This window comes from Mobula hypostoma, chromosome 10, assembly GCF_963921235.1.
Source record: "Mobula hypostoma chromosome 10, sMobHyp1.1, whole genome shotgun sequence".
Classification (NCBI taxonomy): domain Eukaryota; kingdom Metazoa; phylum Chordata; class Chondrichthyes; order Myliobatiformes; family Myliobatidae; genus Mobula; species Mobula hypostoma.
Window position 1 is genome coordinate 90,009,720 of NC_086106.1, and position 12,675 is coordinate 90,022,394.

General features: G+C 38.5%; 1 protein-coding gene across 1 annotated transcript in view; it reads right to left on the reverse strand.

Annotated features, from left to right (window-relative positions):
- The window catches only part of dlg3 (discs, large homolog 3 (Drosophila)), a 404,637-nt gene extending 399,034 nt beyond the window's left edge, over positions 1 to 5,603 (reverse strand). The window contains exon 1 of the mRNA XM_063060832.1: positions 5,499 to 5,603. Coding sequence (XP_062916902.1) covers positions 5,499 to 5,591 — 93 coding nt within the window. The 5' untranslated portion in view covers positions 5,592 to 5,603. The remainder of the gene's footprint in view (positions 1 to 5,498) is intronic.
- Between the last annotated feature and the right edge of the window lie 7,072 nt (positions 5,604 to 12,675).

The following is a 12,675-nucleotide window of genomic DNA, read 5'->3' on the forward strand; positions in this document are numbered from 1 at the left end:
TTTTATTTCTGTCATTGTCTATGACAAGAGGATTAACTCTTTGCTCTTTTCTGAAGTACTTCTCAGGACTACATGGTTTCATTGTCCAGAAGTAAGTGACCAGTAATCTTACAAGGTCACAGTATAGTACAGTTCACCATCAATGCTTTTGATTTTAATTCAAATGAATAGACAATATTATTTAACCTTCAAATTGTGTTGTTAATTGCTGCCTCTTGTTATTTGAGCACAAGAATGATATATCAATTGATAATGCTAGGTATTTTCCAACTTCTACTACAATTAATTGAATCACAGACTTGTAGTACTGCTACTTTCTGCAGTTCTTTGATTTTAGCGATATTGAACTTAATTTCCACTGCCAATAAAGATGGATACTCTTTCTGCTTAACTTATAACAGCTAGTGCCAACAAATCCAGAAAACAGTCAAAATGCAGCAAATCTATCATATTTTGAGGATGTAATTCATGCCATTTATATAGACCAGAAACAAGAGATCCTGAACAACAATAGGCAGGCACCAGTTCTTTTATTATAATATTTAGCAATGACAGAACATGCAATCAATAGAATTTTCAATAGAAACATACCAATTATACATTGTGCAAGGAATCTTAGATGCAGTATAAAAGGAAAATAATAGATGTCATGAAATTTGTCTTCAAAAGAGGCTTAGAAAGGGAAATAATTAGATAGGGTAACTAATCATAACAAGAATATGTACTATCTGTTAATATAGAAAAGCACATTGCTTCAGATCAACTTTTGATGACATTATCTAGGAACCAGTGATACTAATTCTGGCAACTGTGTGTCATTTAAATCACACAATGTTAAAACATTATATGATGGAAAAGATTTGCAGAATGATAGCAAGAATGATTACAGTCCTCAAGGAAACGAAATATTTAAAAAATGGGGATTTGAAATTACTTTCATGTGATAAAACATGCTGTAATGTTACAGGAAGGTTGTATGAGGAGAATTATCTTGCTTTGTTAATTGCAATCACTTCAAGAAATGCCCATAAAGTTCATAAATATTTTGCAAGGCTTACATCATGTATTTCTCCAAGAGTTAGTGCAACAATCTACAATGGACACAACTGATTCCAAATTCTCTGGAAAAGCCAGCAGGTTATTGTGCCTTATAGGTTTACTTCTAAGCAATGTGAGTTCATGATGAAGAAAACAGCAGATACATACATACATTATCATAATATGAAAAGTTTAAAAGTAAATCTTTCAGTCACAAAATGTACAGAGGTCTTGACCCAAAAGCAGAGCAACAATGATGATTTAGCAGTAGAAACTATTTTACTAATAAAATTGTTTTACACTCTACTGGGTGTTTTTTGTAGACCACCCAATAGTAACATGGACATCAAGGAGCAGATAGGGAGACAGATTCTGGAAAGGTGTAATAATAACAGGGTTGTTGTGGTGGGAAATTTTAATTTCCCAAATATCGGTTGGCATCTCCCGAGGGATTTAGATGGGGTGGAGTTTGTTAGGTGTGTTCAGGAAGGCTTCTTGACACAATATATAGATAAGGCTACAAGAGGAAAGGCCGTACTTGATCTGGTATTGGGAAGTGAACCTGGTCAGGTGTCAGATCTCTCAGTGGGAGATAGTGATCACATTTCTATCTCCTTTACCATATCTTTGGAGAGAGATAGGGACAGACAAGTTCGGGAAACATTTATTTGGAGTAAGGGGAAATATGAAGCTATCAGGCAAGAACTTGGAAACATAAATTGGAAAACAAATGTTCTCAGGGAAACATACGGAAGAAATGTGGCAAATGTTCAGGAGATATTTCCATGGCGTTCTGCATAGGTACCTTCTAATGAGACAGAGAAAGGATGGTAGGGTACAGGAACCATGGTGTACAAAGCTGTTGTAAGTTTAGTCAAGAAGAAAAGAAGAGCTTACGAAAGGTTAAAAAAAAAGTAATGATAGAGATCTAGAGGAATATACAGCTAGCAGGAAGGAATTTAAGAATGAAACTTGGAGAGCCAGAAGGGCCCATGAGAAGGCTTTGGCAGACAGGATTAAGGAAAACCCCAAGGCATTCTGCAAATATGTGAAGAGCAAGAGGATAAGACGTGACAGAACAGGACCAATCAAGGGTGACAGTGGAAAAGTGTGCACGGAACCAGAGGAGATAGCAGAGGTACTTAATGAATACTCTGCTTCAGTATTCACTATGGAAAAGGATCTTGGCGATTGCAGGGATGACTTACAGCAGACTGAAAAGCTTGAGCCTGTAGATATTAAGGAAAAGGATGTGTTGGAGCTTTTGGAAAGGATTAAGTTGGATAAGTCACCGGGACCAGACTAGATGTACCCCAGGCTACTGTGGGAGGTGAAGGAGGAGATGGCTGAGACTCTGGCAATGATCTTTGCATCATCAATGGGGACGGGAGAGGTTCCAGAGGATTGGAGGGTTACGGATGTTGTTCCCTTATTCAAGAAAGGGAGTAGAAATAGCCCAGGAAATTATAGACCAGTGAGTCTTACTTCAGTGGTTGGTAAGTTGATGGAAAAGATCCAGAGAAGCAGGATTTATGAACATTTGGAGATTCATAATATGATTAGGAATAGTCAGCATGGATTTGTCAAAGGCAGGTCGTGCCTTTCGAGCCTGATTGAATATTTTGAGGATGTGACTAAACACATTGATGAAGGTAGAGCAGTAGATGTAGTGTATATGGATTTCAGCAAGGCATTTGACAAGGTACCTCATGCAAGGCTTATTGAGAAAGTCTTCCCTGGTATCATGGATTCTTGATTACCTGACTGGCAGACCACAGTACGTGTGCTTGCAACACTGTGTGTCCGACAGAGTGATCAGCAGCACTGGGGCTCCACAAGGGACTGTCTTGTCTCCCTTTCTCTTCACCACTTACACCTCGGACTTCAACTACTGCACAGAGTCTTGTCATCTTCAGAAGTTTTCGGATGACTCTGCCATAGTTGGATGCATCAGCAAGGGAGATGCGGCTGAGTACAGGGCTACAGTAGGAAACTTTGTCACATGGTGTGAGCAGAATTATCTGCAGCTTAATGTGAAAATGACTAAGGAGCTGGTGATAGACCTGAGGAGAGCTAAGGTACCGGTGACCCCTGTTTCCATCCAGGGGGTCAGTGTGGACATGGTGGAGGATTACAAATACCTGGGGATACGAATTGACAATAAACTGGACTGGTCAAAGAACACTGAGGCTGTCTACAAGAAAGGTCAGAGCCGTCTCTATTTCCTGAGGAGACTGAGGTCCTTTAACATCTGCTGGACGATGCTGAGGATGTTCTACGAGTCTGTGGTGGCCAGTGCTATCATGTTTGCTGTTGTGTGCTGGGGTAGCAGGCTGAGGGTAGCAGACACCAACAGAATCAACAAACTCATTCGTAAGGCCATTGATGTTGTGGGGATGGAACTGGACTCTCTGATGGTGGTGTCTGAAAAGAAGATGCTGTCCAAGTTGTATGCCATCTTGAACAATGTCTCCCATCCACTACATAATGTACTGGGTAGGCACAGGAGTACATTTAGCCAGCGACTCATTCCACCGAGGTGCAGCTCTGAGCGTCATAGGAAGTCATTCCTGCCTGTGGCCATCAAACTTTACAACTCCTCCCTTGGAGGGTCAGACACTCTGAGCCAATAGGCTGGTCCTGGACTTATTTCATAATTTACTGGCATAATTTACATATTACTATTTAACTATTTATGGTTCTATTACTATTTATTATTTATGGAGCAACTGTAACGAAAACCAATTTGCCCCCAGATTAATAAAGTATGACTATGACTATGACTATGTAAGGAGGCATGGGATCCAAGGGAACATTGCTTTGTGGACACAGAAGGCAAAGAATGGTTGTAGACGGGTCATATTCTGCATGGAGGCCGGTGACCAGTGGTGTGCCTCAGCGATCTGCTCTGGGACCCCTGCTCTACATGATTTTAAAAATTACCTGGATGAGGAAGTGGAGGCATGGGTTAGTAAATTTGCTGATGACACAAAGGTTGTGGGTGTTATGGATAGTGTGGAGGGCTGTCAGAGGTTACAGCAGGACATTGATAGGATGTAAAACTGGGATTAGAAGAGGCAGATGGAGCTCAACCCTGATAAGTGTGAGGTGGTTCATTTTGGTGGGTCAAATATGATGGCAGAATATAGTATTAATTGTAAGACTCTTGGCAGTGTGAAGGATCAGAGGGATCTTGGGGTCCAAGTCCATAGGACACTCAAAGCTGCTGCGCAGGTTGACTCTGTGGTTAAGAAAGCATATGGTGCATTGGCCTTCATCAATTGTGGAATTGAGTTTAGGAGCCAAGAGGTGACGTTGCAGCTATATAGGACCCTGGTCAGACCCCACTTGGGAGTACTGTGCTCAGTTCTAGTCGCCTCACTATAGGAAGGATGTGGAAACCATAGAAAGGGTGCAGAGGAGATTTACAAGGATATTGCCTGCATTGGGGAGCATGCCTTATGAGAATGTGTTGAGCGAACTCGGCCTTTTCTCCTTGGAGTGACGGAGGATGAGAGGTGGCCTGATAGAGATGTATAAGATGATGAGAGGCATTGATCATGTGGATAGTCAGAGGCTTTTTCCCAGGGCTGAAATTGCTAGCACGAGGGGGCACAGTTTTAAGGTGCCTGGAAGTCAGTACCGTGGAGATGTCAGAGGTAATTTTTTTTTCACACAGAGTGGTGAGTGCGTGGAATGGGCTGCCGGCAACGGTGGTGGAGGCGGATACGATAGGGTTTTTTAAAGAGACTCCTGGAGAGATACATGGAGCTTAGAAAAACAGAGGGCTATGGGTAATCCGAGGTAATTTCTAAAGTAAGTACGTTTGGCACAACATTGTGAGCTGAAGGGTCTGAAATGTGCTATAGATTTCTATGTTCTATAACTCCACTTCCCTGTTAATGTCCTTGACAAATTTTGGTGAGTAACAACCAGGTTTTTATTTTGAATTCATTAATTTAATAAGGCAACTGTTACTCTAGTATGATTGTGTGCAACAGTGATTCTCAACCATTTTTTGGCCACGGCTCCCTCAACTCTTCTCAAGTTCCAGGGCCCCCCTTTCAAACAGGGATACAACATGAACAGATAGACAGAAAATCATTTATTATTGAACATTATTATTTATATATATATATATATATATATATATATATATATCTACATATATACATATATATATATATTTATATATATACATTTATATATATATATATAAAACGCAGTTTCACATTGTAGCAAATACTATCCTGATATTCCATTGGTAAATAGTCTAATTTCAATCACAAATTGGAAACCAAGTCAAGACTGTTACATAATATTTTATGAACGATTTAAAAGGCTGCACTGCACCTATATCAAAGCAAGTATTCTCTAATGTACTGTATCACCATATTTCACATTATCCTCTGACATTTGATAATGCCACTTATAAGCAGAAAGGAGTAAATGACACTGACCTGCGGATAGGATGTATACACCTGCGATACATAGCTGCAGACGTTTCTAACTTCTGATATCCTTTTCTCTTTGATCTGTATGAGCTCTGGCATATCTTTGATGCTATTCTGGTTAAAGTGATGATGATTGATCGGCACTTTATCTTCATTTTGATGATTACATCTCTGCACAAGAATATAGAAAATGGAACTTGATGACTGGCTTCAGTGCATACAATACACATAAAGAAAAAAATAAGTCTATACTTTTCTATCCTGAGATCCTAAAATACATTTACAACAATACTTTTGAACAAAAATAGTGAATATTCAAGAGAAAATACAATGGCTTTCATTTTCTGAAGATTAGTGTGAAATTTAAACCATTTTCTGGAGTCTGTACATGGCGGGGACATTTATTTTTCAGTCCTCTTTAATCTTGCTGTGTGAAAAGAAAACATGCACTTCTGATTTGCACTTTTTATGTGGAGTTATGGAGGAAAAACCAATGCTCCACTGACTCCCAGTTATGTCAGGTGCAAAATTAGTCTCTCGTGTTTACTAGCTTCTCATGCTTGGCATTCTATCTGTGCAAGCACTGTAACATAGAGAACAGAGGCAAGGAGACACTAGAGAGAGGAGAGTGATGCCTACAAACAAGAACCTATTAGAACCAGATACGAGGGACTTGAAATTTAAAACTGAACTACTTCAGGCTCTTAATCTCATGTGGAGATTACTTGAATGCAGGAGGAATTGATTACCATATTTGTAACAAGATTTTCATGTCAAATACCTTGGAAGCTGCAAGAATTTAGGATCTTTGTATACACATTACGCAACTGCTATCATATTTGCATATTCAATGACATCTATTTAAGCATAATAACTCAATGTCACCACCAGCACCTTTCTTCACCTTCTACTATTACTAAATTGCCTCTTAGCTTGTCTATCTCATACTGAGAAGAATGAATCAATTGTCTTTTGATTCTCTCACCAACCATGTCACTCTCCCTGGAAAATAGCTGCAGCTGAACCACACTGTTGTGACCTTAGTGTCATATTTGACCTTGCCATGAGCTTCCAATAATATAGCTATGTATCTATCACATCTTCGTCCACTTAGTTCTATCCTTAGTCCTTATTGGATGGGATTAGTTTGAATTAGCATCACGGTGGTCACAGACACTGTGGGCTAAAGGGTCTGCTCATATCCTATGCTATTCTATGTAACTTGATCCCTGATATGGGTTACTAGTTAAATTCTTCATCCTGCCATTGCTTCCTTTAGATCAGGGACTCTTCACCTATTTTTTAATGCCATGGACCCCTTCGGCAAACCAGTGAAGCCTATGGGCTCCTCCTCAGAATAATGTATTTAAGTGTATGAAATAAATACATAGGATTACAAAATAAACCAATTATATTGAAATACAGTTATCAAAATATATTAGAGAACAGATTTGTGATATAGTAATATGTGCTTCTTTAATAATGCATTAAATAACAAGACTGTGCATTCAATTTTATTTTTAAAGACATATCAGTGTGAAGGCTGTTGTTGCTTAGCTTGAATAAGAAGAATAAACTGTGCTGTGGTCTTTGAGAAAGCAACACACATGTCATGTTGGACATCTAATCGATTATAATTTTTTTGTTTAGAAGGAAAAAGATTGCAGATCCAGAGTTCAACTTTAATGCCATCAAGATGGAAATAACTTCTCAAAGAGTTCTGAAGTGTTTCCAGGTGTTTGTAGATGCCTCTCTTCAAAGAAATTGACACAGAATTTTGTATCTCAACTGCATCTTGGTAAATCACTTCCTCCAGCATTTGAAAGTTTGCAGATATTGGCCTCTACTCTCTTCTTCCATATTGGCAGCTTAGCCAAGAAGGCGTGTAATTTTTCAGTAACATCCATAATGGTGACTTCCAGGACCTTGAAGTGAAAGATTTATTTTCATTCATTTGGTTAAAAATATATGCCAGGTAAGCCAACTCATGGATACAATCATTAATTTCAAATTGTTCCAAGAGTGGGTTCTCTTTTTCTTTCAGAAAGAGCTTAACTGCTTGTCCTTATTTTGAACAGCACTTCAAGACTTGTCCTCTTGAAATCCAGTGAACTTCTGTGTGGTAGAGAAGCTCTTCATATTCTCCACCCATTTCTTGACAAAGTCTTACAATTGTGATTATTCAGAGACCTGTTTCTAATAAAATTAATGACTTTTATGGCTGTTTACAAAACTTCTACGGGGTTGTTGGAAGAGTCTTTGTTTTTTTACATAAACATGCACTGGAAACAATCAGTGATGATGACATGAGGAGCTTCCAATTTAACTGAATTAGCAAAACCAGATGTATTACCCATCGCAAGAGCTCCATCTGTGCAAAGAGTATGAAGTTGATGAAGTTGATCAAAGTTTTGTTTCGCAAAAAACTTTTTACCATTTCCAAAATCTCAACAGCCTATATAGTTTGCAAAAGGGACTCACAAAATAAAAATTCTTCTTTGATGGTGTCAGCATGCACATAACGAAAACAAGGAGCTGACTACATTGAGAGATGCCTGTAGTTTCATCCAGTTGCATACTGAATGGGAATTGTAAGGCTGCAAATTCCTCAGTGATCTACTTCAAAATGTTAAAATATCAACTATTCTAAACTGTATCACATTACTTGATAAGGGAAACACTTCCAGTTTCTTCCTCTGTTCCAGTCCACAAACCAGCTCGACCATTTCCAGTGCATGTGGCTTTAGTAAAGTCTCTCCAACAGAGTGGGGCTTCTTCTGTTTGGAAATCCAGTAAGAAACTTTATAGGGTGCTTCAAGAAAATATTTTTTTGTGAAATGAAAAATCCATGTTTTGGAACTGTACCACGAAAAAATCCACATCTTTAGATGCACTTTCAGTTTTGCTGGCTTCATACTTCCATTCACAAGAATTTTTCTGCACAAAAAACACTGGCTTTTGTGTCCCATCGTGTCCATTAATGTAAGTGAAACCGTATAATACATAGTTTTCATCATACCTCCATTTTTTCCACATTTCAACTTAAATTGGGTCTGCAAAAAATTATAAAATTTATTAAGTTAAAATAAAATTTAAAAAAAAATGAAGATGGGGGGGTTGGGATTGGAAAAGAGAGCCAATTTCGTTTGCTCTCCCATGATGATCATTCCTCTCTCCATGGTACTGAGGCTATGAAGATCGCGCTGGCTGCTGTGCTCTGTACCCGCTAGTATGATGAACTGATACCGAGGCTTTGGGCCTTCTTTGGATTGCTCCAGGATTCGGATCTGAGGACTCATTTTGGTTTGGAATGTTGTTGCTCACTTGTATTGTTTGCATGATTTGTGTTTTTTTTTCCTTTTCTCTGCACATCCGGTGTTGGTCTTTATTTTTTTTTTAATGGGGGTTCTTTCAGGTTTTTTGCTTTGTGGCTGCCTGTAAGCAAACAAATCTCAAGGTTGTATAATACATACATTCTTTGATAATAAATGTACTTTCAAACTTTGAAATATTTGATTCAATTGACATTTTTTTGAAACTCAGTATTTTTGTATGGTTTTTAAGTAACTTGTTTGATAAATCTGCAAAGAAATAAATAATCTGGAAGTTCATTAAGTGAAGTTGAGACTTTCAAGAAATTTGTATGCCATTAAGCAAAATAAGGCTTGTTTTACAATTTATCCAAAGTTTTAACACTTTCAATGGCTTTTAGATACTTGGATAGACAGCAGTAGCTCGAGCATTGTGTCTTTCCTGGAATTCAGCCATTGTTACATGTGGAGTCATGTGGTATTACAAAAGGCCATGCGGCCTTATGGAGAGTTAAGAATTCTTACTTAAACTGTCTAGTTTTGCAAAACTTTAACAAATGATAAAAATGGCTCACCTCCTTCTACACCTTGATCAACAAAGATTGTAGATAATGAATAATGGAGACCAACATAGACGTTGAGCCACAAGTGTGAGAACACGTGACTTCACCATTTTGTGGCTGAATAACTACTAAGTGCAGGGCTGCCTGATAGTTGGCCAGCCACATCGTACGAGCATCTGCAGAGAGGGAGACTGACTACATTCGATCTAGCGGCGGGTCTAATAATTACCATAATTTTGAGGTGATGATATCAAAATAAACAAAATTTAAGATATTTGTAACAACTGTAATATGATATAGAAACATAGAAAATAGGTGCAGGAGTAGGCCATTCGGCCCTTCGAGCCTGCACCACCATTCAGTATGATCATGGCTGATCATCCAACTCAGAACTCTGTACCTGCCTTCCCTCCATATCCCCTGATCCCTTTAGCCACAAGGGCCATATCTAACTCCCTCTGAAATACAGCCAATGAACTGGCCTCAACTGTTTCTTGCGGCAGAGAATTCCACAGATTCACCACTCTGTGTGAAGAAGTTTTTCCTAATCTCGGTCCTAAAAGGCTTCGCCTTTATCCTCAAACTGTGTCCCCTTGTTCTGGACTTCCCCAACATCGGGAACAATCTTCCTGCATCTAGCCTGTCCAATCCCTTTAGAAGTTTATACGTTTCAATCAGATCCCCCCTCAATCTTCTAAATTCCAGCGAGTATAAGCCTAGTCGATCCAGTCTTTCATCATATGAAAGTCCTGCCATCCCAGGAATCAATCTGGTGAACCTCCTTTGTACTCCCTCTATGGCAAGAATGTCTTTCCTCAGATTAGGGGACCAAAACTGCACACAATATTCCAGGTGTGGTCTCACCAAGGCCTTGTACAACTGCAGTAGAACCTCCCTGCTCCTGTACACAAGTCCTCTTGCTATGAATGCCAGCATACCATTCGCCTTTTTCACTGCCTGCTGTACCTGCATGCGGTGTACAATGACACCCAGGTCTCTTTGCACCTCCCCTTTTCCTAATCGGCCACCATTCGGATAATAATCTGTTTTCCTGTTCTTGCCACCAAAGTGGATAACTTCACATTTATCCACATTAAATTGCATCTGCCATGAATTTGCCCACTCACCTAACCTATCCAAGTCACCCTGCATCCTCTTGGCATCCTCCTCACAGCTAACACTGCCGCCCAGCTTCGTGTCATCCGCAAACTTGGAGATGCTGCATTTAATTCCCTCATCTAAGTCATTAATATATATTATAAACAACTAGGGTCCCAGCACTGAGGCTTGCGGTACCCCACTATAAAAATGCCTGTGATTTCTATGAGTGACAAAGGCACAGGTACTGCTAATACTACTGTGGTTTGTTACCTATGTTCATAATTGAAGGAAATGCAAAATTTCGGTTAGAGGTTAGTGTAAATAAAGATGTAAATTTTTTCCCATCCAAGTTTACGGGCCCCATGTTGAGAACCCCTGCTTTAGGTGACTTTCAGTACACCTTGGATAAAATCTTCCTGTCCGCCACTTAGTTCTCAATACATCCTTAAATTAAAAAATACTCCTTAACTCTCATTTTCAATCCCACCATGTCCTTGTCCTCTTTGATTTTGAAGTCCCTTCCAGACTTTCAATCCTTTGTCATAACTGTGCTCCCCCAATGTTGGCCTCATATTCGCCCTAGATTTTATTTGCTTCATTATTGGCATGAACGCTACCATCTAGACTCAACAAGTATCACCCTAAATCTTTTGCTCCTCCCTTTCATTTTTTTTACATCAGGCTCCTTATAAACTACCACTTTATTTTTGGTCAGTTACATTCTTTTGCAGCTCAGTTTCAGATTTAGGTAATTTTCCTGCAATGCTTTATTAGATTAAGGATGTTACATTAATACACATTTTCAATGTTGCCCATGTAAAAATAGATCAATGCAAACAATCTCATTCATTCTAGCTGTTAACTACTTCAATGGAATAAAAATGAAGGAAAATGGGGCCACGGCGGGCAATGACAAAATATAATCAAGTCTAGAGTCTGCACTCATGCAGCAAGCTTAATTGGAATTCTGTGTCATCTGATTAAAGCCTTAGCAAGCTTAAAAGTTAGCCTTGGTATTCAGGAATAAATGTTATAATTCAATAATACTCTGGTTAATTCATAAAAGGTGCCACGATGATGTAATTCTCCCCAGGCATATTTCACTTACCGTTGTGTATTTAATATTTCAGTAGTACTTGAGTAAGTATATTGTTTGACTAAGCATTCTTGTTCATTTAAATAATTCATTAGAGGTTATTGGTTAAAATAAGTGAATTGCAAACATCATGACCCTACCACATGATATGTGTCTGCTCACTTAAAGTAAAAGCAAAGTCAGACCCATTCTCTTGGGCTCCCATATTTTCATTGCAATTAGTTTTTAACGTTTTGAATTTAGAAAGCATTACAGTAGTGACAAGGTATTTTTAAAATGAATCCAAGATGACCAACAGTTGAAATGCAGCGAGATGTTTGAGTTTTTAAAAAAAAAGTGCAACAAGAAACGGTCGAATTTTTAAAAGAAGCAGCGCAGTACATGCTCCAGTTTAAAAAAAGGCAGAAAATGGAAGAATTCATCGATTCATAAACGGTGAATACCAGGTGATAATATTCATAAAAAAGAGCAAAATGGCTCACTACATTGGAAGGATTGGTGTGTTTAATTGTACTAAAGATTATTGGATTTAGTATACCGAACAGATTGAGTAATATTTTAATGCAAATAAAATAACGAATCAGAAACAAGTACCAATTTCCTTGTGTGTATTTGATTTAAAGGCATACAGTTTGCTTAGGAGTTTGACCAAACCAGTCAAAATGAGCTTTGTTGACATCGTGAAAGTAATGCAGGAACATTTAGAACTGATGTCATTGTTAATTGCATAATTCTTTAGATCGCATAAGTGGAATTAGAAGGAAGGGGTGTCCATTTCAGCATACGTGGTTGTATTGAAGATATTGTCTGAACATTGTCATTTTAATGATGGGCTTAGTGATGCACTGAGACATTGTTTATAGTTTGTGGAATCATACAAGAAAGCATTTAAAACCGGCTCCAAACTGAAGTATAGCTTATATTTAAAAGTGCAATTGAAATCTCTGTTCATTCTCCTGCCAGTGTCTACCAATATAGATCCATTTTGTAATCTAACTTCACTCCACTGTCAGCTCATTCCCACATGCCATCACTTTTTTGCCTCACTTGGACACATGTGCCACAGCCAAAAGATTTTAATGGTTTTTACAAATACTTAACTTTAGTTCTCT